The sequence below is a fragment of the Trichechus manatus genome, unplaced genomic scaffold (genome assembly GCF_000243295.1).
Source record: "Trichechus manatus latirostris isolate Lorelei unplaced genomic scaffold, TriManLat1.0 scaffold00028, whole genome shotgun sequence".
NCBI lineage: Eukaryota > Metazoa > Chordata > Mammalia > Sirenia > Trichechidae > Trichechus > Trichechus manatus.
The window spans coordinates 21,488,003-21,512,683 of NW_004443964.1; the positions used below are offsets into that span (position 1 = coordinate 21,488,003).

General features: G+C 56.2%; 3 protein-coding genes across 3 annotated transcripts in view; 2 read left to right on the forward strand and 1 right to left on the reverse strand.

Moving 5' to 3' along the window:
- Positions 1–305: 305 nt before the first annotated feature.
- Positions 306–7,365, forward strand: SPATA32 (spermatogenesis associated 32). The gene is made up of 5 exons (XM_012554929.1): positions 306–318; positions 4,891–4,945; positions 5,403–5,460; positions 5,771–6,669; positions 7,296–7,365. Exons 1-5 carry the CDS (start codon positions 306–308, stop codon positions 7,363–7,365), a joined length of 1,095 nt encoding a protein of 364 aa, XP_012410383.1.
- Positions 7,366–7,699: 334 nt separating this feature from the next.
- On the forward strand, positions 7,700–13,090 carry LOC105756190 (uncharacterized). Its single transcript, XM_012554930.1, has 11 exons — positions 7,700–7,787; positions 8,960–9,011; positions 9,196–9,405; positions 9,485–9,567; positions 10,320–10,463; positions 10,814–10,885; positions 10,971–11,091; positions 11,298–11,473; positions 11,599–11,926; positions 12,421–12,553; positions 12,764–13,090. Exons 1-11 carry the CDS (start codon positions 7,700–7,702, stop codon positions 13,088–13,090), a joined length of 1,734 nt encoding a protein of 577 aa, XP_012410384.1.
- Positions 13,047–24,681, reverse strand: part of FMNL1 (formin like 1) — a 28,036-nt gene continuing 16,401 nt past the window's right edge. The window contains exons 7-26 of the mRNA XM_023729402.1: positions 23,565–23,673; positions 22,874–22,950; positions 22,522–22,615; positions 21,124–21,198; positions 20,727–20,837; positions 18,992–19,141; positions 18,386–18,487; positions 17,968–18,226; positions 17,468–17,800; positions 17,153–17,277; positions 16,560–16,762; positions 15,887–16,121; positions 15,639–15,707; positions 15,008–15,088; positions 14,797–14,926; positions 14,472–14,635; positions 14,153–14,254; positions 13,906–14,001; positions 13,528–13,648; positions 13,047–13,368 (exon numbers count right to left, since the gene is read on the reverse strand). Coding sequence (XP_023585170.1) covers positions 13,277–13,368; positions 13,528–13,648; positions 13,906–14,001; positions 14,153–14,254; positions 14,472–14,635; positions 14,797–14,926; positions 15,008–15,088; positions 15,639–15,707; positions 15,887–16,121; positions 16,560–16,762; positions 17,153–17,277; positions 17,468–17,800; positions 17,968–18,226; positions 18,386–18,487; positions 18,992–19,141; positions 20,727–20,837; positions 21,124–21,198; positions 22,522–22,615; positions 22,874–22,950; positions 23,565–23,673 — 2,728 coding nt within the window. The 3' untranslated portion in view covers positions 13,047–13,276. The remainder of the gene's footprint in view (positions 13,369–13,527; positions 13,649–13,905; positions 14,002–14,152; positions 14,255–14,471; positions 14,636–14,796; positions 14,927–15,007; positions 15,089–15,638; positions 15,708–15,886; positions 16,122–16,559; positions 16,763–17,152; positions 17,278–17,467; positions 17,801–17,967; positions 18,227–18,385; positions 18,488–18,991; positions 19,142–20,726; positions 20,838–21,123; positions 21,199–22,521; positions 22,616–22,873; positions 22,951–23,564; positions 23,674–24,681) is intronic.

The window sequence follows — 24,681 nt, forward strand, 5'->3', positions numbered from 1 at the left end:
CGGAGGACGCCCCGCAACGGCCGCTCTCCTGCCCCCCAGGAACTGGTTCGCCCGGGCCTGCCGCCTTCTTCCCCAGCCCCCACCCACCGCCGGCAGCGGCCCCGGGCTGCCCGCATGCCCCGAGGAATCCGGGGCGCTATTCCCTGGGGTAGCGGCGGGACGTCACAGAGGCGGCGACATCATAGGCGCCGGCACCGCCGGCATGTCCCCCGCCTCCCGCACCACCCAGCCAAAGAGCGCACTGGAGGCGGAGGGGCAGCATCCACCACCCCTCTCCCCGCCTCCCTGACAGAGCCTCGGTCGGCATGGGGGTGACAGGTGGGAGCAGGCGGGCTCGCGGCGGGGTGGGGCGGACGCGGAGGGATAGCGGGTCCCCGGCGGGGCGTGGACCCAGGGGGGCGACAAAAGTGAAAGTGAGGGCGGGGCGCGGAGGGGGCCGCAAGGAATCCGCCAGGGACCGCTCTGCATGCTCCCAAGGCGCCGTGCGCCGGAAAGGAAGTGCCCAAGCCAAACCCTTGCCATCCTCCGGGGAAAGGGGGCGGCTGATGTCCGGACCTCAACACTCAGCCTGCGCCCCTGCGCCGTGCTTAAATATGTGTGTGCACATGGGCGCACGTGCACATCGTGGGGTAAAGACGGAGGTTCAGCAGGTTCTTGGAGGGGCCCTATAGTCCACGAAAGGGGCATGGCTTGTGCCCAGGAAACAGCCCATGAATCATCCCACACTGCAGATCATCCAAAAACATCACCTCACATTGTCCCGGGTTGATGCTTGGTGCTTTTGCCACAGGGAGAAGCAGTCTTCAACAAATATTTATTGAGCTCCTCCTGTGTGCCTTGCAGAGCCCTGGTGGTTCAGTGGTTAATAGCTCAGCCGCTAACCAAAAGGCTGGCAGTTCAATCCACCAGCCGCTCCTTGGAAACCCTATGAGGCAGTCCTGCTCTGTCCTATAGGATCGCTGTGAGTTGGAATTGACTCGAGGGCAACGGGTTTGGTTTTGGTTTTGTGTACCTTGCACTGTTCTGTGCTGAGATCACCAATGAACAAAAGTATTTGCCCCTCAGGGCTCTGGCTGAGATCCCCTTTGAAACGGGGGCTTTCTTCTTGGGAACTTCTCTCTCAGGAGGACATAGACCAGCGTAAAAATGTGCCAAGGATCAACAACCAGAGAGCAGCTTTCCCCCAAACCCAACTTGCGGGGTAACAGACTTACTCCTGGCACCTTAAATCGCTCCTGTGACATTTATTGCATCCCCTCGGGGCTTACTCTTGGGCTGGGTCCTGAGGCCCTGAGTCTGACTGAGTTGGTTTAGAATTAAAATGCAGGTTGGACAGTTGGGTTTGTCACAGAGATGACACTGGAGACTTGAGCTTTCAGGCACAAGTAGGATTTTACCAGAAGATGGACTTTCCAGGTATAGGAAATAGCATGTGCTAAGGCACTGAGGAATGAAAAGGCCTGCCGTGTGCTGGGGTAGCTTGGACTTGGGGCAAACAGCAGGAAGCTGGATATCAAAAGCTGAGAAAGAAAGACAGGGTCAGACCATGCAGGGCCTTCAAGGCCACACTGAAGTCTGGACATGACTGGTGGCAGATGTGATGCAGAATCACTCTGGGGTCATTGAGAAGATCAGGTTAGAGGGGAATATGGCTGCAGTGGAGGTGGAAAGAGATTTAAGACAGCACAGTGGTTAGCATCAGGACTTTGGAGCCTGTCAGATCTGTATTCAGTCTGTGGCTCTGCTCTTAATAGCTGCGTTACTTTGTGCAAGTTTGCTCCTCTGTGAGAGGAGAGTTGAGACCACCTGTGGCACTGAAGATTAAATGCCTGCACAGTGCTAAGCACCAAGTGCTGGACGGTAGTAAAGCCCTAGGCTTGTGTGGACTCTGGTATTGGGAGGTGAGGAGGAGAGAGGCAGTAGGAGCGGAAAAGGGGATGCATGTGTACAAGGTGAGCATCAGAGGGAGGAAGGTCAGGAGCCGGGGAGTGACAGGGAGTCACAAATGACCCAGGTTTCTAATTTGGGTGATAGGATGAAGGATGAATCGGGGCAAGAGGAGGAGGGGCATGAGAGGCTGAAAAGGAAGACCAGGGTGAGATGCAGAACTGTGTTGGCCACGCTAGAGTCTGGACATGCACGGTGTGAACTTGGGGTACGAAATGGAGAAGGAACAACAGGGTTTGGCAGGGTGAGAGAGAGAATGAATTCATTCTTTGCACGGACATTTGCTGCACATCCACCTCAGGCCAGACTCTGTGCTGGGTGTCAACCCATACACCCTGCCGACCACTAACTGAGGGTCAGCAAGGGGCCGTGTGCCCAGATAGAGGTCTGTGGGGTCAGGGCAGGGGTTACTGGAAGAGAAGCCTCTAACCCGTGGCCATGGAGTGGAGTCCAGAAGGTCTCCAGGAAGAGGTGAGCCCTGAGCAGCATCACCAACAGATGACAAGGAGCATTCCAGAGAGAGGAAACAGCTCCTGTTCCAGCAATGGATGCGTGGTGTTGGACAAGGTGAATCTGAGGTCCTTCGATGTGCAATTAGTGACTGGTGTTTGTGTCTGGAGCTCAGGAGAGAACAGGAGTAAGAAATAGAGATGTGAGTATCTCCTGTGGACATACTTGGCAGATAGGACAAGGATAATAAGGGAATATCAGGAACAACTTATACCAATAAATTTGACAATTTAGATGAATAAATTCCGTAAAAGATACAAACTCCAAAAGCTCACTCAAGAAGAAATAGTCTAAATAATCCTGTATCTATTTTTTGAAGTTGAATTAGTAATTACACTATCTTCCCACAAAGAAACTCCAGGCCCACAAGATAATAGAAAAACCATATGAACATCTCAATAAATGCAGAAAAAGCATTAGACAAAACCCAACATCTATTCCTAATGAAAAACTCTCTGCAAACTAAGAATAGAAGGGAACTTCCTCAACCTGATAAAGTGCATTTATGGAAAAAGCTACAGCTAACAACATACTTAATGGTAAAAGATTGAATGCTTTCTCCCTAAACAGAGAAACAAAGTAAGGATGTCCACTCTCACCACTTCTGTTCAACATCGTACTGGAGATTTTTGCCAGTGCAGTAAGACCATATATATAGAAACATCCAGATAGGAAAGGAAGATGTAAAACTACCTTGATTCACACAATTATCTATGTAGAAAATCCTATGGAACCTACAAAAAAAGCTACTAGAACTAATGTTAGCATATTTGCAGGATACAAGAACAATATATTTCTATATACTAGCAACAAACAATTGGAAATTGCAATTATTTCAAATACTACAGAGCATCACTGAAATCCCTAATGGAATTTTTCCAAGTCAGGCACAGAGGTTCCAAGTTGAGTCAAACTCAGATGCTTTCTTCCAATCTTCAGTGCTGCTTCAGAATTCATGCCACAGTAATTTCTCCTCCTGTCTACATCCAGTTGCTGTTTATGGAAGGGTTGAGGCTGTGAGTGTTGATTAAATTGCCCAGGGAAACTTCATAAAGCAGACAAAGGAAGGCTCTTAGGTCAGAAGCCTGAGGAATAGCAGCACTTAGGGCAGGTGGAGGAGGAGATAAAGAAGAAGCCAAGGGAGCATGGTGGTCAAGGAAGTAGAAGATATAATGAGATATCAATGAGCTGGCCACTGGGGGCCTGCGCATGGTAGTGCAGCCCCAGCCCAGCCACCCAGCAGATCCAAGATCCTCCAGACCCAAACCTGGTATATTGAATACCGAAGCATGGATATGCCCAAATTCCAATCCCGGGACCAGCCATGCAGGGACTCCCTCCCAGCCTCTATGCCTCTATGTGGAGGCCACAGCATATCCTGGTTCCTCTGATATAATTCTGGGAGCAATTCTTCCCAGCCAGGACTGTCAATTCCTACCACACCCCAGACTCGTGGGGACCGAGTTGTGCCATAATGGCCCCACCATCAACCCCTATCCACTACCCTGGGTAGCACAGGATGGAACAGCCTCGTGTCTCCCACCCCCAAGGGATGAAGGAGGAGCTTCTGCGATAAAAGACACAAGTCTCTGAGGAGAGAACGGGGATGGGGCAACCCCCACCCCCCACCGCAAGGAGTCACTCACTCTCCTTGGCAGAGGGTGATCTGAGCTCATAAATCACCAGATAGGTGATCACCTCATATCAAGCACCTGGGGTAAGCGCCTTGGTCCGGAGTTCAGGATGGATGACACCAAGTGTGCAGTGGGATGAAAAGCCCGGGGAAGAGAGGGCTTCAGGGTGGGAGAGGCTAGAAGGAGGGTGAGCAGAAGATCTGAGACCTGGTCAGAGAGAATAGAGAAAGGGGGCAGAGGGGCAGGAAGGGAGGGAGATGAGGAAGGTTGACTTGGGGGATGATAGAGGCCCCACACAGTATCTGGATGGGACAGCAGTGCCAGGCAGCGGAGTTAAGAGTTATTGGAGCCAGACTTGAGTTCAAGTTCTGACTTCAGCAATTACCAGCTGTGGGACCTTGGGCAAATGGACCTCTTCTAATTTTTTGTGTTGAATTAGTGAGATAAAGCACAAACAGTGCTCAGCGCAATACTTGGCCTATAGTAAGCACTCAGTAAATGGGACCTAATACTCTTAACCTTAGGCCTTATGGAAGACAGTGATGGAGTAGGGAGATTTGGAAGAAAGGCAAAGGCGGTGAGTGGAGCGCAGTAGACATGAAGGATAGGGCTGGTGACACTGGCAAGGGAGAGGAGAGGAGGGGCAGGATGGGAGAGAGGGTGGCAAATGGGCTGAGGTAATGGACAAGGAAGGAGGAAGGGAGAAGCTTAGGGTGCAGTACCCAACCCTGGCTCCAGAATCCCTCAGACTGTCCCCTGCCCTACAGCTCCCCTGCCCTCACCTTCTTCTCCCTGCCAGGTGTCAATGGATTTTCCTGCTGTGGCAAGCAGTCAGTAGACATTATGGATACACAGTAAGAACTAGCCCCCCATCATTGTAGGACCTCATCCCCACACCCTCCAGAACTCCCAACCTTACCCCCTGCTACCACTGCCAAATTCCTCATGTACTCACTTCCTGAGCACTGGTTCTCAATATGAGCTGAGAGAACCCCTTGCATCGGCTTGCCTGTAAAGCCTGATAAAAATGAAGATTCCTGGGCCTCACCTCCAACCAACTGAATCCCCCTTTGGGGGAGGGGAGTGAATTGGCAAGCTTTCCAGGAGCTTCCTAAACTCACTAAAGCTTGAGAACACTACTCTAGAATTATCTGTGGGGGCGGGGGCAGCCAGGGGAACAGATAAGGTGAGGGGCATCTTACCAGCCTCTGTACAAGGTAGGGGGCTTTGAGGGGCCCAGAGACCCCCTTCCCACTGAAGCCACCCCCCCCCATAAAGCCCTGTCACCCACTCTGTCTCCTTCTATCGTAGGAGTAACTTACTCCAACACCAATCTGAGTCCCATCTGGTACAAGAAGATGAGAGAGAGGTAACAGTGGGCAGGGTCACCGCTTATGGGGAGGTGGTAGGCAGAAGCAGGGTTTTTTGAGATCCATCTTCCCTAAGTCCTGACCAGCCCCTACACTTGAAATTCTGGGACCCTGGCATCAGGTCATTGTGGGCATGTTCACACACCTCCACCCTCATCACCTGCCCACACTGCCTCCTACCCTAGGCAGAGTTCTGCTGAAGGGGCAAGTTGGGGGGAGGAAGTGAGCAGTATCCTGTGGGGTGGGGAGGACCTCAGGGGCAGGGGCCTCTGGCTCTTGCTTCTTCAGCTTTCATTTGAACCCTTTCAGCTAGAAGCAGAACTGCTGGAACATGAGCCATTGCCCAAAGTGGAGCCAGACGTGGACCTGGACCCGGACCCGGAGCTGGAGGCAGACTTAGACGGATCCTTGCCCAAGCCTGAGTCCATGCTAGAAACAGAGCCAGAGTTGAGGGTGACTGACTTGAAGTCCTTCGATGAAGCCCCTGAGCAGCAGAGCATAGAGCCCCTCTACCCCAACAAGGAGCAGAACCTCAGACAGTGCAGCCTAACCTCCATGGAAGAGGAGCAGAGGCCCACCAGCCATTGTTCCATTTGCTTGCAGACCTCCAATCACCTCTTCTGGGCAGACAAGAACATCCAGACCTCAGAACACAGCCTGATACAGGTGATAGGCCTGGAGCCCAGCAAAAACATCACAGACATGCTGACCTCCAGCCGCACAGGCCAGGAGCCCGTCCCCAACAACACCCTGTGCTACAGGGCCCAGGGAGCTCATTCAACTACAAGCTCCCAGACACTGCTGACAAGCCCCTGCCTGTCCTCCTCCAGTCTCCCAGGAGCCATCGGCCTGGCTGACCTAATCAGTTTTGCGTCTTCCCTGGTCATGGCCTCCAGCAGCAAGGACCTGCCCAACTTGGAGCACCTGATCAAAGCTCCTTCCCAGAAGGCCATGGCGCCTTCTACAGAGCCCACCAAGGAACCTGCTGCCCAGCCAACCGAGGCAGAGCTGGAGCTGGAAAAGCCCACTGAGGTGCCACCAGAGAAGCCATCAGAGAAACCACTTGAAGCTGGTGAGCCACAAAAAGTTTGGAATGAGGAATACAGGAGCTTCAACAAGCCAGGGATCAAGAGGGCCACCATTGAAGGGGAAGTCAAGTTTCTCCAGCCACCAGCCTTGGCTCTATCGCCTCAGGGAGCCAGGAAAGAGTAAGTGAGGGTCTATCCAGCAGCAGCCCTGAAGAGGGGGCTGTGCTAGTACATGTGGGTGCACCCTACTCCCCACACAGGGGTGGGGGTGGGGAACAGCAGAATGAGGGGCCAGGCAAGGCATGGAGAGGGTTGTGGGGTCCCCACCTCAGTGACCTCATAAAGGATTCTGAAAAGAAGGTTCCAGTGGACTTAGGTACAGCGCTAAGGCCAGGGCCAGAGGAGGGCTGGGAACCATGGAGAGTGAGCACTCCAGGGTCAGGACAGGGAGCTGGGGTCAAAACGGTAAGGGCCATTCTAGCATTAGGACATCTCCCACCCAGAGGGTAGATGGCCTCACCCTCATCAAAATTGCCTGCACTAGAGTCTGCCCTGAGGAGAGCCTGATGCCCCCAGCCGTGGGGCCCAGGCCTCTTCCTTTGAGGGAGAGTGAGGGAATGGGGTTCTCCAGCACCCCTTGCTTCCTAGTGATGAATGAATACAACAGAAAGCCAGCTGCCCACCAGCGTGCAACAGGAGGAGGCCCTCTGACCCCCAACACCCCCCTCAAGAGGCCTCCGGGCTCTCCCCTCTCCCCCCCACCCTCCCACCGGGGCCCAAGTGACACTGTCTCTTTTGCATTGCAGCTCGGTGCCAGGGACCAAGAAACAGAGTCCATTATTGCTGAAAATCCATTTTAAGCTGTCTTCCCCATAGAAATGACTAGACAAAACCAGTAAAGCCTTCAGTGCTGGCCCCCTGCTTAGATTTTTTGTGCAAACACCCCTGGACCAAGCAAGCACACCTGGCTGCGGCACCCTAGTCCTTACTTTTTTAGAGATGCCACCCCCGTTTTTAGCTACCCCTGCCCCACCTCCTCCAGCTCTGCCACTCCTGTTCCTTGCCATCTGTTTCGCCCCTGCTCATTCCCATGGGTAGCTCCTCTTCGCGCCCACCTGCCCAGTCCTCTAGGCCAGGAGGAAAGACTCATGACTGGCCACTAGGGAGGCCCCGGGGCCCTCTCTGAAGTCTCAGTTCCTAAGACTACGAAATGGAGGCTTCTGCTGGGCCTGAAGCCAGGGACCTGTTGGGTTATCTGAGGAGGGGTCTTCTGGAGTTGGGGCTGGGCAGCCGAGAAGGCAAGTGTGAAGGGAGTTCTTCCTGCTTCTCTCCACAGGGAAGGCCTGGGCACGGGGAAGGGATGGTGTCCAGGGGCTTGAGGGTGAAAGGGAGTGATGCTGTGGTACTGGCCCCCCAGGGGGCCACAGCCTGGATCTGGAGGTACCCCAAAATGTAGGACGGCGCTTACGTGTAACGGTGCCCATCTATGTGCAACCCAGACGTACACAGCCATACACAACGCACACTCATACACACACACCATCAGCTGACCAGTTCGTCACACATCCAGGCACTTACACAAACACATCCACACACACACAGGAACCGTGCACACAGCACACATAAACACACATGCCTGTGACCCAGACACACATACAAAACAAGCACACAAATGCACAAGGTTTGGCCTTGGAGGCACAGAGGACTGACAATGTGGGGGAGCTTCCGGCAGAGGAGAGATGGCTGCACAGGGTTGGACACAGGTGCTGAGAAGGAAATCTGGGAGAAAGAGAAGCGGGAGACGGCACAATGGCTTGTCGACTCCCCGCCAATCTGGCCTCTGTTTCCCTGTCAAGTGAAAGCCCAGCCTTGCAGAACTTCAAGAGCCTGCCCAGCCTTGGGAGGGGCCGAGGAGGGCAGTGCTCAGGGCCTGGGAGAGTGGGATTAGGAAGGGGTGAGCAGTAAGGAAGGGGCCGGGCTGGAAGGAGAAGGGGGCAGGAGGCCAGAGGAGGCGGTCAGACAGCAAGGGGCCAAGGAAGAGATGCAGAGGTGAGTGTCTGGGGAGGGGCTGGGCCAGAAGCACCCTCAGGCTGTTGGGATGCATCCATCTGGGGTATTTTTAAAATCTAGTTTGAGTTTGCATTGCTTGGGGGAGGGGACCCTCGCCTCCTAGAGGAGCCGGGGTAGGAGGCCCTAGCCTGGACCTGCCCTCCTCCTGCTGGCTGTGGGCCTCAGGGGCTGCTTCTCTCTCTGGACCTCTGCCATCCTGACTTAGCATCAGGAGTCAAGGGTGCCTTAAGGGAGGCAGGAACTCTAAGGAAGGAAGCAGCAGGCGTCCCCAGCAGGGTGGGGCAGGCCTGGGGTGAGAGAGTGCACACCAGGCCAAAAAATGCTAAACCCCACAACATAGCCTGGGCCTGCGGCCCTGGGGCCCTGCAGCAGCCTCAGAGCCTGTGACTCTGCCTTTCAGGCAGCAGTGGGCAGAAGACCAAGAGAGCCCCATCAGCACAGAGCAAGTGCAGGTGACAGGGCTGGGGAGGGCCCTTGCCCCTCACCCTGGGAGGGCACTTCCCCAGCCCTGCCCCTAGAGTTCCCTGGGGTTGAGGACTGTGAGCTCAGCCTGGGTAGGGGATCCCACATACCCCTAGAGTCTGAGGAGGGAGAGTGGGCTGGGTCCCTCTGCCCTATCTTCTCCCCACTCTCAAGGCCTCAACAGAAGCCTCGAAGACTGCTCTCGCAAGATCCAGAGGAGGAGCAGGTGGACAGGGCGCAGAAGGGGAGGTTGCAGCTGGCGATGGAGCCCGCAGCAGCGGCCATGGCCAGGGGGGTTGAGCAGCCCACGCCGGGGGCAAGGAAGTTCAAGAGCCCTGTGGCTACCTATCCAGTACAGCCACACCCAAGCATGAGGTCTCAGAGGTGAGGGCAGGGACTGGAGGCCGGACCCGGAACACTGGATTGGGGGTGATGCCTGCCTGGTCCTGGCATCTCTGCACAGGTGCAAAGGCCTTTCCCACCTCTTCCTCCCGGGCAGCTCAACAGACGAGAACCTGCTGCCCCTGACACCCAGGCAGCTGGCAGGTGAGGGCCCAAGGACTGGAAAAATAGGGGGTGCGCAGGACAGCATTAAAAGGGGTGGCTTGGCTGGGATCACTGAAGGAAGGAGGTGATTATTCTACTAGATTCTAACCTTCCCTCTATGCCAGTCATCTACGGCCCCAGAGCCCAGTGCTGGGCATGGCCCAGAGGATGCGTGTGAGTGTGTGTGTGTGTGTGTGTGTGTGTGTGTGTGTGTGTGTGTGTTCTGGTTGGATTGGTGAATGGGTGAATGAAGGTTTTGGATGGATACATGAATGAACAGAATTGAAGGAAGGAAGAGGGAGAGAGAATAGAAGGGTGGAAGAAAATAATCTGAGTCCTCTCCAGGGATCTGGGACTCTGGGGGTAGAAGCAGAAGGAGTCACTATCCAAATGCCCCCCAAAGATTATGTCTTGATATTGGCAGAGGCCCCTCAAATCAGAATCATTTTATTCAACAATTGTCAGTGCCGGCTACCTGCAGAGCACTGTAACTTAAGAGCTGGACTGCAGGGGCCAAATCCCATCGTTGCCCTTTAAAAGTGGTGTGACCTTGGACATAAGTTAAATGAGGACTGAATGGATGATTAACAAGCACCAACACACAGCAGCCACTGTTGTTCTTTGTATTAAAAATACACCCGGGAGGGTTGGAGTGACCCAAGTCCTGGGTCCTACATGAGCTAGAGTAGGCGGATCTCAGGATTCCTGTATGTGAGGTTCACCTTGCTGCCTGCCCCCTTCCCTGCCCTCAGCCTTCCAGGATATCTTCAAACTGCTCAGTTCCAACCCGGCAGGCACTATGGACATGCGCAGCATGAAAGTTGCCCTGTGCAATGTGGGCATCCAGCTGAGCCCACAAGAGATGTGTGAGGCTCTTCGGCAGGCGGATTTGGATGGTGGGTGCCCCATCCCTATCCTCTTGTGGTCTCCCACCTCCAGCCTTGAAGAATGCCTCCCTCGCCCACAAAATCCCTGGTCTGATCCTGTTTTAAAGTTCCCTCTTCCAGGAAGCCCTCCCAGATTAACACACCTAGCCCATAGTTCCTAAACATTTCTGCAGTGTGTTTACGCTCATCTTGACTTTAGACTCTCCCAGGGCAAGGGCTAGTTCTCCCCCACTCAAACTGGGGTCTCCCCGTGGCATGACTCTCTAACTCCTGGAACTCCAGCATCTTGCCAGCAAGCCCCTAAAGCGTATGCAGGACAGGGCTTCTGCAGGGGAGACACCACAGCACTCTTTCCCCAGGTGATGGCACTGTGAGCTTCAAGGACTTCCTGGGCGTCCTCACTGACAATCACCGCTTTGCACAATGCCTCGGTGAGGAACAAGGGTGGTGCGGCAGTGAGGGGCCTGGCCTGGGGGAGGTCTTTCCTCACCCACGCCCCATGCTCTCTGTCCCCAGGCCGGGTGAGGAACAGCCGGATCTACGACCCCCAGGGCCTGCAGACCCTGTTCTTTGAGATACTGCTTAAGCTGCTCGGCCAGGGTTCTGTGCCTTCCAAGTCGGTGCAGGAGGTGATGAGGTGGGCAGACGATGCCCACTTTCAGGGCCCGGGATGCGGGGAGCAGACCCTGCCCCAGAGACGGAAGCCCCGGGCCCCAGCTCGCCGCAGGCCAGTGTCAAGCGGCTTCCGGTCTTGCTTCCTTGCTTCGCGTTTCCCCCCTTGTGAGATGGAGAGGGCTGGGCGGGGCAGCGTCTGAGGCGGCTGCACCTCCTTCCTCCTTCAAGCTACTACTCCAAGAAGCAGCAAGCTCTGAGGAACCCAAGCTGGAGGGGCCAGTCCCGCGGCCACGGCCGCTCCCCGTACGCCCACGCGGGCCTCGTCTTCTACTGCCAGGCCGCGCGTGTCAGCGGCCTCTCCAGTACCCAGCTCGCGCGCTCGCTGCACAGACTGCACAAAGCAGGTGCGCCCCTAGCGGCGAGCAGGGAGGGCGTGAGGCGGGGGGCGGGGCCTGCGGGATGGAGACCCTCCCAATCACGTCCAACCCTCCATCAACGCCTCGGACTTCTCCCCGGCTCCCGACCCCAGGTGTGCGCAGCCCCTATTCTCAGATACCGAACCTGGCCCTGCGGACGCGACCAGAACGCTGGACGAGGAGCCGAGCGCCCCGCCCCGAGGTCCGACCTCCCAAGCCCTACCAGCCCAACCGCCCAAAATGCGTGGCCAGCCAGAGGCAGCTCAGCCTAAGTGAGAGCGGGGAGGATGCAGGGCCTGCGGGGTCGGGGGGCCTTGTAGATGAGGGGCGGCGCAAGCAAGGAGGAGACCGCTGCGGGAATAGGGGCGGGGCAGGAGGCGTGGCAGGCAGACAGGGCAGGCAGATGCAGCAGGACAAGGAGAATGGAGGCTGGACAGGCGGGTATAGAGGCGAGGCGCAGGATGGGGCATGATAGGTAGGGAGAGGAGGAACAGGCGGGAATAGGAGCAGAACCCGAAGAAATGGCGACAGGCACAGGTGGAGAATAAGCCAGGGTGAGGGCTTGACTATAGGCTAGGGGCGAGGGAGTAGGGAACGCGCGAGGTACGCAGGCAGTAGGCGGGACTGGCGGAGAGGGGGCGGGGCAGCAGAAAGGCGAACTTGGGTGGGGCTAGTGAAAGATGATAGGCGTCCTGGTGGCGCAGTGGTTAAAGCGCTTGACTGCTAACCGAAAGGTCAGCGGTTGGAACGCTCCAGCTGCTCTCCGGTAAAAAGATGTGGCAGTTGGCTTGCTTAAAAAACCCTATGGGGCAGCTCTCCTCTGACCTACAGGGTCGCTATGAGTCGGAATCCACTCAAAAGCAGTGGGAATCGAAGGCATCTCTCACTGGAGCTGCCCGCTGGATCTCCGCACATGCCCCTCCTCCCTCCCGCAGGGTTCATGGACCAGTCACTAGAGTGTATGCCCCACTTGAAGCTGCCTCCCTCTCCGCCAACCCTAGTGCAGAGGCAGCCCCCCTCCCCTTGGCCGGCCTGTTTGCAGAGACCTGTCGTGAGGAGCTTGTACAAGTAAAGCGTTTACTGAGCGAAACCAGGCTGCCCCTTGGGGGCGGGCAACAGGCGAACGCGCATGTATTGCAAACATCTTTATTAATCTTGTATAAAAATAAGGTCCACGGAGATTCCCCGGGGCTGGGGAGTTGGGCAGTAGGGCAAGGTTGCACTTTATAAGTTATAGGCCAGGCTCCCGCTAGGGCTAAGTATGGCTTTTGGGGAGAGGGGGTGCTGCAAGCAGCATTTGCGGGAGAGGTCGGCGATGCTGCCCCCTGTGGCAAAAGAGGGAAGTGCCGGCCCATGGTGGGACAGCGGAGGAGGGGGCTGCCCGGCCCAGCCGAGCTGACGACCACCTTCCGTGTGCCCCCCTGCAGAGTCCATCTGAGGGAACAGCGGCTACAGCGAGAGGTCAGAGGTGACCTGCAGGGGGGGCCCCGGCGGGCGCCGGCGAGCACTGCGACGGCCTGTGTCTGCGCGGATGTAGGGCTGGTTCCGCAGATCTGGCAGCCGAGAGGAGACACATACACCCTTCAGGAGTCTGCCCAGGGCTAGGACTCCCACTCCCGAGCACAGGCCTTACCCTTCTAGGGACCCAGGTTGTGTGCATGTGGGAGGGGGCACTGTTTGTTTGCCCTCAAACACATCCCGTCCAAGCACGGGGCCCAGTTCCCCTAAAGGCTCCCAGGGCTGAGGGCAGCCACTGGGGTCAGAGGCTAGGCCCTCTGGGTACCTGGGGAGCTAGAGGGGGATCTCCTCTCCCAGGCTGGCCTCACAGAGGAGCCGGGATGTCCGCTTGCCGGTGCGGGCCGTGAAGGGCACCGTCTTGAGCACTGAGGGTTGAGGGGAAGGTGGGGAGGGGTAGAGAGAGGAAAAAAAGAAAAAGTAGCAACAGGCAGTGAGGCAGGCAGACCCCCCGAGGGGGGGGACAGATGGAGGACAGGATAGAAGGACAGACTGAGGACAGGACAGAGGCCCAGCAGAGCCCTCACCTGTGATGATGTCTTCAATGGCCCCATCGCGGTCACTCTCGTAGATAAGTGGCTCCTTCTGCTGCTTCCGTTTTAGCTCCGAGATGAGGTCCATCTGCTGCCGCCGGGCCTTGGGTGGGGACTGGGGGCAGGGGGTGCACAGCTCCAGCTCAACATCTTCCCCTGCCCTGCTAAGCCCTTAGAACATCTGCCTAGTCCCCCCACAGCAAGAGCAGCTGGCTTGAGCAGAGGGCAGCCATTTCCATCCCAGGCTCCTGGGGTACCACCCTTGCCTTGAGCAGGATCTGTCCACACAGTGATGACCCAGAGGAGACTAGAGGACAACGAAGATACCAAGCATCCCTGCATCCCAGCACAGGCTCAGGGGCTGCTGCCTACCTTGGGTGCTGAGGGCTCCCCTCTGCCTTGGGCATCAGTGCCTGCCTCCTGGGCAACTGCTTCTTTCTTCCACTGTTCCACTTCCTGCTCAGCTTTCTGAGGGGCCAAGATGGGTCTCCATGAGGGGAGCCCTTCTTATTTCCCAATCCTGCCCTCAAGAAAGAAGCATCCCCCACCCTTCCCACACCCATATGGAGAGGCTTCAATGTCCCACAGAGGTCCCGGCCTACCCACCAGACACACATACCTTGTATGCCTTGATGAAGCGGCTAAAGAGGGAAAAGAACATGGAGGGGGATGTGGTCTTGGGGTTCTCCCCGAAGTACTCCACCACGGACTCGTAGGCCTCCTGCGGGCACAGCCCATCAGCCCCACCAGCACAGACCCTTTGGAGCCTGACCCCTGCTTGGTACCTCCCCCCAAGCCACTGTCCCAGACCAGGAGGAGCTTCATCCCCCCACATGGTGTCCCAGCTGGGACCACACCCCTCCAAGGCTTGGCTACACACCCTCCCCAGACTCCAGTACCTCTGCATCCCCCTATCTCAGCCTCCCCAGTCCCAGCACCTGAGCCGTCTTGCAGTCTGCCAGCAGTTTGTCCATGGTGGGCGTGTTGGCCCTCAGGAACTCCTTGAGCACCATGCAGTCGTCCTGCCGCATAAACTCCCGCTGTGTCAACTCCAGACCTCGCTGCAGGGAGCGCACATCCCCCAGGACGCTGTCCAGGGATACTGGGTGCGGTAGAGCAGGACAGGGGCAGGGAGTCAGAGAAGCAGCACTCCCACTCCAATTGTAGACATTCTGTGGTCCCCTTGCCATTCCCCAACCGAGCCCAGCCCAATAGTCCCGGGCTGAGCCCCCCTCCTCACCCAGAGACCTGAGGGCCCCACACCTGTGCCCGCCTTGTCCAGGAAGTGCAGGTCGCTGTGGAAGCCTGTGAGCTGGGGGTACTTCTCAGTGATGACCTTCACCAGGTAGTGTAGCAGCGTCTGCTTGCGATCAGTCGACTTCATCTCCAACAGCTGCACAAGGGCCTGTCAGAAGCTATCCGCTACCAATCACCCACATCCCCCAAGCCAGGGGTCCCTCCTCGCCGCCCTCACCACATCCAGACTCTGGAGCCGGAAGCCATAGGCTGCTCCACGCTTGCTGCTGTTCATGTAGTTGCCGAAGGCCAGGACAATCTGGAGGGGCGGGAGAGAGCTCAGGGGAGTGCTGGGGCTGAGTGGGCACAGGATAAAAGGCGGCAGAAACAAGCCCCACACTCAGCCCTCACGGTACTCCTGCACGGACCCCTTAGGTCCATGACGCGTATACATGTGTGTGTGCATGTTTGACGTGTGCACCATTGGCAGCATGGTCCTCTGCCACTCCTACCCAACACTGTGTTGCTGACACCCCTCCTAAGCTGTGGGGTCACCTTTCTAACAGATATTTCTAACGGTTCCTTGACACTCCAGGGGGCAGGTGTGGTTGGGGTTTCCTAATCACAGAGCTGTTCCCCCGGGGTGGGGGGCTGAGCCCTCAGGCAGGGTCTTCAGGGTACAATTAGAGACATGGCATTCCAGCTCTGTCCTTCTGAAGTGCCATCAGGGGTGTGTGAGAAATGGGGACCCCATCTTTGTTGCATCCTAGGTGTGCAGGGAAGGGTCTGGTCTCCCTCTCATACCACCCAGAGCAGGCAAGGAGTCATGGGTGGGCTCCACCTCCCGGACCCTGGGCCTGGCCTCTCACCTCCAGGATCTGGCGGAGTTTGTCTGAGGACTTGATGGACATTGAGGCTGCAATGATGGCATTCAGTTGCTGGGTGTGGGGAGGGGAGACAAGGTGAGTTGGGGAGAACAGCCCCATCAGGAGGCTCAAGCACACCCAGACTCACGTTGGAGCCCAGGCTGGGGTTGCTTCCTCCCCACCTCCACCCCACCCCAGGCCGCACTGTCCCCTGCCTGCTGTCCCCCTGCCCACTGTCCCCCTGCCCGCACCGGCATGAGCATCTGGGCAGTGTCCGGGAAGTTGCCCAGGAAGGTGAGCGTGGCCATGCGCTCGGGCAGGCGTGGGATTCGACTGAACCGCAGCATGAAGCGGTCCTCATCCGACAGCTCCTCTATGGGCCTCTTCTCCCGCTCAAAGCGGGCGATGAGGCTGTGCTCATACTCCGTGGGCAGGAAGCGGGTCAGCAGCTCCAGGAAGTCCAGGCCAAGGGTCTGCAGGTCATACCTGTATGTGTAGTAAGGGTGTCACTCCACACCCATCCGCCCCTAAGAGCAGGACCCTCTCCCTCCTTGACAATAAATGAACTTCGGTATTTGCCATATGCTGACAGCTTCAGGGAACAAGGGCAACTGGGAGATGGGTAGCCTGGAGTCCCTGTTATATCACAGTGGCAGATGCCCAGCTGTAAACACCTGGGCCTGAGTGCCCACAGCTGGGCAAGGAGACAGGGAGTGGGGATATCCCAGCTTGGGCATGTACTCACTGTGTGGCCTAAATTTTTTAAATGGGAACACAGTTCCCCACTCTGTTCCCTGACCGGGGCTGGTGTGGGACCTGATGGTCTCTGTCCAATGGTTGGGGCTCTTTTACTAGGACCCGCCTGACGACCCCGGCCTGGTAGAAGGCCTGGGCTGCCCACCAGCCCAGCACTAGGGTACTCACGTCTCAATGGCTTGGCAGATGCGGTCGGCCCCCAAGTTCCCCTTGCGCAGGGTGATGGCCAGGTTCTTGGCCCGGTTGGCCTCAATGAGTGTTGCCTTGGTGGGAGCCTTCTGGGATGCCTTGCCCTTGAGGGCACTGAGGTCCAGGCTGGGGCCTTGGGACTTGGTCTTGAAGTGCTCCTCAAAGTCACTCATGTCTAGCTCCTGAGGGACCAGAGAGGAGGTGGGCTGGGTGGGGCAAGGCCTTGGACACTCCTGGCTGAGGAATGTGCTCAGTGCTAGAACCATTTACCTGGCACTAACCAGGCCACGAGGCAAGAAATAGACCAGTAACCCAGTCTGACCACAGGCCATGATGAGGAGTACAGGAAAGCACAGGGGGTTGTGGGCACATCAAGGAGGAAGAGAAGCACCCAAACCAGGCAACCCAGACCCCAGGGCATTAAAGCTGAAGGAAGAACTGGAATTTACCAGGGGTAAATAGTGGAAAGGGAAAGGGGTGGAGGAGATGACCACCCCCAATGCCCAGCATGATTGGAGCGAGTGCCCTCCCCTTCTGGTGCCCACATTGGGGAAAGGCAGGGCCGCACACACCTGCAGCACCTTCTCGTCATTGAGCTCGGTGAAGACGGTGCCCGTGATCTGGCTGGGTTTCAGGGCCACCCAGTTTAAGAGCGGCATTCGGAACTTGGTCTGGATGGGTTTCTTGGCCTTAATTCCTGGGACAGGGAGGGAGTGATGAGCGCGCAGCGGGGGAGAGGGGGAATCTAGAGGAAACCTGGGCCCAGAGATGCCTGACAGGGCAGGCAGGAGGCATTATGAGGCTCTCTGACAGAGGGTCCTGAAGGACACCAAGGCCAGGCCCCTCCCTCTGCTCCCCCGAGCCCTGAGCCTCGGGGGTCCACTCACCTGGGCCCATCTCCGGGCCGGGCCCTCCGTGGGCATCAGAGAGGCCTCCTGGAGGCGGTGGGGGCGGTGGCGGGACGGGACCATCAGTGCTCAGTGGCGGCGGCGGCGGGGGCGGCGGCAGGTCTCCGGGCAGTGGTGGTGCGGCTGGGAGGTCCAGGCTGCCTGGGAGGGGCGGGGCCGCTGGGGGCGCCGGGGGCGGGGCTTCCTGTTGGGGAGCAGCACCTGGAAGCAGGGGTGGGGGCGGCGGTGGTAGGGCCGCTGCTCCAGGAGCAGGCTCTGCTGCAGGTGGGAGAAGGGGTCGGAGGGGGCGTGTCAATTTCTTACCTTGGTGATCTCATCTCCGCCTCCCTGACCCACACATGCGCACTGGGCCCATTCTCACCACCGCACACGCCCTGAGCGGCGCCCACAATCTAGCTGCCCACTCCAACCCTCAGCCCGGAGATGCTTCCAAGCTCTCCCTCCCGGGCCCCGGGTGAAGGTCTGAAGCTCCAGAGCACCTGGGCTGGGGGAGGCGGTGGGCACTCCCGGAGTCGGTGTCGGGGCATCACTGCCGCTTGGAGTTGCCACAGCTACTGGGAGGATCTCGATGGAGACAGCATCCCCCGGCCCCCGCAGGATGCGGATTAACCCCTTCTCCTCCAGCTCCTCTACCTTCAGCTCTAGGGCCGAGGGCCGCGCTGAGGCGGGGGGAGGCACTTTCTCAGGCTCTGGGGGATGCCTGGAGGCGCCCACGGCGGTCGACTCGTTGTAGCGCTCCTGTAAGTCCCGAGGGAAGGGTCACTGCCCACCTGCAGGCTCCCTGGCCCAAATTCCCATCCTCTTCCCGGGGTGTAGGGGGATGTCAGCCTAGCAGTCCCAACTGGTGTGTTCTTGGGAGACCACCCGGCCTGGCCCGGCCCATGCCCCCAGCCTCACCCTCAGGGTCTCCAGCTCCTTGCGGGCCTGGGTCAGCTGCTTTTCCAGCTCGGCGATCTTGGCCATGGATTCGTTCTCCGCGTCCCGAAGCCTGTCTGTCAGCTGTGACACCGGCACATTTGCAGAGCTCCCACCCGCGGCCGGGCACTGGCGCCGCCAGCGAGGGGGCGGCACCAGGCATGCCTGCCTGGAGGGCTGGGGGAAGCTCTCGGATGCTCTCAGCCCAGGGTACTGTGGGTGTCCCAAGCCTGGCACTTGAACCCAAGTAGGTAAGGCACTGAGATTACTAAAGTACTCTTAGGAGGGAGGTGGATGGAGAGGAGACTGAGCTGGGAAGGAACCCAAGCACCCACTTTCACCCAAGCCAGCGCCTGGGGTCTGCACACTGGAAGAACAGGGGGCCTGCCCTTCTCTAGGTCCAGCCCAGTGTAGAAGCTCAATGAACACAAATTGAGAACAACACCCAAAGGCTTCAGGATTTGGACTTGGGGCAAACTCAGGGGCCAGGCTGACAGCCACCCATAATTCACACCTAGAGCCAGTGCCTGAGTCGGGTGTGGGGCCCTGTGAGCCTACTATGTGCTAGTGGGTGCAGGCCGCTCTCACCATTGCCACCTGCTCCTGCAGCTCCTCCATATGCTCCAGCACCGCATTCTTGGTCTCTGTGTCCTCCAGCAGGGAGCCCACGTCAAAGACATTGTCCAGATATGCCTGAATCTGCACCTGCAGCTTGTCGCTCTCGGTGAGCCGCAGCCTCTGTCCCCAGATGGAACAAGTAAGTTGAGGGGTGGTGGCGGGGGGGCAGTCCTTCTAGTCCCCCCACCAGGACCCAGAAGAAGGGGCCTGAGCCCTAGCTTGCTTTTTTTCCCTCCTTTATTTTTTTATTGAGCGACACTTCACATATCATAACATTCACCATTTTAAAGTGTACAGTTTAACAAGTACCACAGCCTCCACCAGACTGAGTCCAGCACAACTAGATGGTGCCCAGCTACCACCACCAACTACTCTGACAAGGATCACAATAGAGGGTCCCCAACAGAGCTAGAGAAAAATGTAGGACAACATTCTAACTGACAAAAAAAAGACTAGACAGAGACTGGAGAAACCCTGAGACTATAGCCCTAAGGCTCCTTTTTAACTCAGTAATGAAGTCTCTCCTGAGGTTCACCCTTCAGCTAAAGATAAGACAGGCCCATAAAACAAAACAAGACTAAATGGGCACACCAGCCCAGGGGCAATGACGAGAAGGCAGGAGGGGGCAGGAAAGCAGGTAATGGGGAACCCAAGGTCGAGAAGGGGAGAGTGTTGGCATGCCGTGGGGGTGGCAACCAGTGTCACAAAACAATATGTGTATTAATTGTTTACTGAGAAACTAATTTGCTCTGTAAACCCTCATCTAAAATACATTAAAAAGTTTTAAAAATAAATAAAGTCTACAATTTAGTGGTTTTTAATAGATTCAAAAGGTTGTGCAACCATGACCACTATCTAATATCTGATCATTTCATCACTCATCCCTATTCCTCTCTCTCCCCAAGCCCTAGGCAACCACTAATCTGCTTTCTGTCTCTAGGATTTGTCTATTCTGGAAATTTCATATCAACTGAATCATCCAGTATGTGGTCTTTTGTGTCTGGCTTCTGTTACTTGGCATAATGTTTTCAAGGTTCATCCATGTTGTAGCATCTATTGGTACTTCATTCCTTTTTATGGCTGAATAATATCTCATTGTATGGATATACCACCCTAGTCTGCTTTTCACCTTTTGTTCATCTTGGCTTTCAAAAATCCAATCCCCAAGCCTCCACTCCTCCAGGAAGCCTCCCAAAGGAATCGGGGAAGAAGCTGCAGCTTCTCTGCTCCGGCTGGGCCGGGAAGCATCAAGCTTCTCTGTGCACCTTCCCCAGAGCAAAGCTCTCAGCCAGGGCCTGGACCTGGCTAGGTGATCTGGCTCCCACTTTGACCCAGTATCTCGTCCCTCCCCATTATGCACTGGCGTCAGAGCACCTGTCTGAGGCTGGTGCTCCCACAGTCAGACCCAGGACCCCCTAGAGCCTGATCCAGTGCCTGCAAAAACAGCTCCGTGCACTAGGTACCCAGGTGCCCAGTACTGTTCTACATATTTAGAGTCATTATTATCTCTGTGATTCTCCTATTGTACAGATGAGAACACTGAGTTTCAGAGCCAGGACGAGGCCTATCCAAGGTCACATGGCTAGGAAGTGGCAGAGCCCGGATTTGAACCAAGGTCTGCCTGACCCCAGCACCCATGCTGCTAACCACTGAGCCATACTCTGCCACAAGTGAGTGGTTAAGGCCAGGGGCATGTAGGGCTCACCTCCAAGTACAAGTCCAGACCCAGGTGGGTGAACTCATATTGCAGGAAGACACGGAAGTTCATATTCTCCACTGAGTGTACCACAATGTTGATGAATTGCATGCAGGCCACCTGGGGGGGCAGGAGACATGAGCAGGTGTATGATCTTCTGGGTGGTGTTGCTCAGTGTCTTCCATCCCCCATTTACTCCCAAGTCTTCCTCCCTCTCCACATATCTTTCTCCACTAACCCAGCCCCCCGCCCCACTCTGCCATTCACCTCTCCCCCCACGCTGACCACTTAGTCCTCAGGCTTTGCAAGGGCAGGGCCCAGACCCCATCTACCCAGGCCCCTAGGTGCTCCCTGCTCCCGAGAGTGGCCCTGCCCAGGCCTAAGCCCGCTGAGCTACTGAGCTCACCATGAAGTCGATGTTGCTGTCCTCATTCCGGAAATATTCCATCAGCTTCTCAAAGCGGTGCTGCTCCCCACACACCTGGGTGGAGGGGAATAGCTGTCACTGAGGGCCTGGGCACCCTACCCCCAGAGGCAAACCTGACCTCCCCCCGCCCCACTCTGCATTCTCACAGGACAGATCTAAGAGAGAGCTTCCTGTGTTCACCAACAGACTGCAGCTACCTAGTATCCTCCTGCCCTCAAGACCATCCCCGTATTGGAGATAAGCCTGGGAAATTGGTCTCTATGGCACCACCCAGGAGGGGGTCCAGACATGGATCATTCCTTTGGTCCTCAGGTGGAGGTGAGAGATTAGTTCAACAAGGAAACCTACGCAAATTGCATGCAAATGTATCCCACCCCCTACCCAATAACAGCAAGTATACCCTCTCCTGCTGGCAGGCTGCCACCATCACCCCCCAGGAGCTCTGAGGACCCCTTTTCTAGCACAGCTGGTCAGCTGCCAGGTTGGACTGTGCTTACCCAAATACTGATGCCAAACCCAAGTGTCCCACCAGCCATGGGACCCAAGGTCCAAGGCAAGTGGGCCCTACAGAACTTGATCACAGAGCTCAGCCTTCCATTTCTTCTCCACCTCCCCTCCTACTTTCCCCCTCATTTACTCCACTCTGGTGACAGTGGCGTCCTGGCACACAGCCACCTCAGGGCGTTTGCATTTGCTCTTCCATCTGTCTGGAGTGCTCTTATCCAGATAGCCACTGCACTAAGTCCCTCACTTCCTTCACAGCTTTGCTGAAACCTCACCTCAATGAGACCTTCCCTGACCACCCCGCAAACAGTCCCCCTCCCCCACAGTGTCTCTGCTCTTACCCTGCACAATTTTCTTTCCCAGAGCATTGATCACTTTCTAACACACTATGTAATTTACTTGTTTGTTGTATTGTTATTGTCTGTCTCCCCCACTTTGTTTCTTTGGTTCACTGATGTATCCCAAGTGTCCGCTCCTGTGCCTGACACAATTAGGCGCTTCAGGAAATACTCATCAAATGAATGAATGAACGTATCCCCCCATATGCATCATATGTCTTGCATTTACTTCTCCTGAGCCTGTTACCCAGAGTCAGCAACTCCGGATGTACGTGTGGATCGGGTTCAGTTTGGCTCTGGCAAAGCTGAGGGTCAGAGGTTCAGCAGCTCCGGCAGTTATACCCGTGGCCCCAGGCAGTGTACCTACCTGATCCTGCACCTTCCCTTCAAAACTTCTCCCCACCCTGTGCTCCCCAAATGCCCACCCGATATGCTTAGCTGCCCCCAGCAGAGGCAACAACTGTTGGCAATGGGACTCCAAGCCCACCACAGTGGCAAGCACATGTTTGCGCGTGGGCGAGGTGGTTCCCAGTACCTCCTTGAAGTTGTCAAAGGCCGCGAGGATGATGTCGTGTCCCCCCCGCACCAGGCACACAGCTGCCAGCAGCTCCAGCACCAGAGCCTTGGTTCTGGGGAGAGAAGGGACAGATTGTCCCTTGAGAATAGGCAGGCTCTGCAGCAAGGGTGGACACAGCTGGCGAGGACAGGGGAGCTGATGGTGGGCTCCTCAGCAAGGAGCAGGGGGGCCGGGCTCGAGGGAGAATAGAGGAGCTGATGGTGGGGGTAGAATGAGTCTGGGCAGTAGTCCTGAGAATTGAGGGACAGAGTAGGCAAGGGGTTAAATAGGAGGAGTCTAAACATGAAGAAAGGAGGGGTGTGGACCTCACCTGGGGTTCTTGTTGTTGAGGCTCAGAGCAATCTCATTGACACAGGCGGGATGGTTCATGACAAGGCTGAAGCCGGACTGGGGAGAGAGAAGAGGTCAGCTCCTCCAGGCAGACCCCCAGGACTGTTAACACCTTCTGCCCAGCACCTTCAGAAGAGCCAGTGCCATGCCATTCTGGTCTTTAACTGCCCTCAAGCTTGGAAAGTTCTTTATGTCCAACTACACCCTCTTCTGCGATAGCCAAAGCCTGGCTCTGCCCCTCTTTTTAAATCCCTTTGTCTTTTCTAAAGCATCTTGGACATAGTGAATCCTCAAAGGCCAGCTAAGTGAGGGAGGGCCCACTTCACCAATTTGTTCCTCCAAACTAAAGACGCACAGGCTGCTGTCTGCTGTGGCCTCACTGTCCAGCCCGTCTTGGTATGTGTGTCTAAGTCCCCACGTGAGGCACACCCATCATCTCTGGCCACAACTGGAGGTGCTCAAGAGGTGCTGACAAGGAGGCAGCAGAAATCTGGGCCTCCCCTCAAGACTCGTCAACCTGAAGACGCTGAGCCAACAGCCCAGATCCCAGGCTCCCCAGTGGATGATGGGGTAGGGGAACAGTTGGTCCTAGAACCTCAGCAGCCTCGGCAGCCCCTAATAAGGACAGGCCTGGTTCCGGGACCTTCCAGTCCCCATGCCCAGCAGCCCACCTGGTAGTTCATAATGGCACGCAAGCACATGATGCAGACATGGACGTCGTCCTTCCGGCTGACAATACGGGAATTCCTCAGAGTTTTCCTGCTGTGGGCTGGGTTCAGCCTGCGTGGGGTGGAGGAGAGCAGCAGGGGTCAGAGTCCTGAGTCCTCACTTCCCATTCCCCCAGTCACTCAGATGGACGCTGGAACCCTAGGCCACAACTTCCCATCCACCCAACAAAAGAGGCCAGCTAAAGGCAGGTAGGGCTCCTCAGTCCCTAGGCCTGGGGGGAGAAGAAAAGTGTCAGGGAAGCAAAGACCATTAACAGTAATAGGGCATTAAAAAGGGTTGCTGTGTAGTTGGGGTAGAGAGCCTATGGAGGGAAAAGACAGCCATAGCTTGGAAACAGCCATGAAAGGGTTCTCCACAAGGTGGTGCTCATGGCCACTTGGGCTTATCTTCAGTCTTGAGAGGCAGATTTTGAATTCGGAGTACGTAGGTTCAAACCCCAGCTCCACCACTTACTAGGCAAATTTCTTCACCTTTCTGGGCCTCAGTTTCCTCATTTATAAAATAGGAATGGTAATAGCTATACCTTCTTGATAGAGTTTTTGGGACTATAAAATAAGTAAATGTATTAAATGCTCAGAACAGTACCTGGCACATAGCAAGTACTATACGAGTGTGTGCAATTGTTATTTGCCAAAAAATGTGTGATGTTTTCACTGAAGGAGAACAGTCAATTGTGACTTCCATGTGTCAGGTCGTTTTGATGATCCTATCATATTTCCAACAATACTGAGAGGCCCTGCCACCACCCAGTTGAGTCTCCCATTGTCCTGCCACATTCCAAGTCTTTGTCCATGTCATTCCTTCTGCCTGGAATGCCCTTCCCTGCCCACATCACTGCCTATAAAGTCTCTTCATCTGCAAGACAAATTCCAGTGTCACCTCTTCTGGGAAGCCTTCCTGATGCCCCAAGTAGTGGCCACGTCCCTTCTCAGAGCTCCCAGTCATATCTCCGTGACAGCCTGTCACACTGAATTGTCCCCCACTAGACTGTGGGCCCCCTATCACAGGCTAATCTGTCTCCTGAGCGCCCGCCACAGTGCCTGATACATAGTAAGTGCT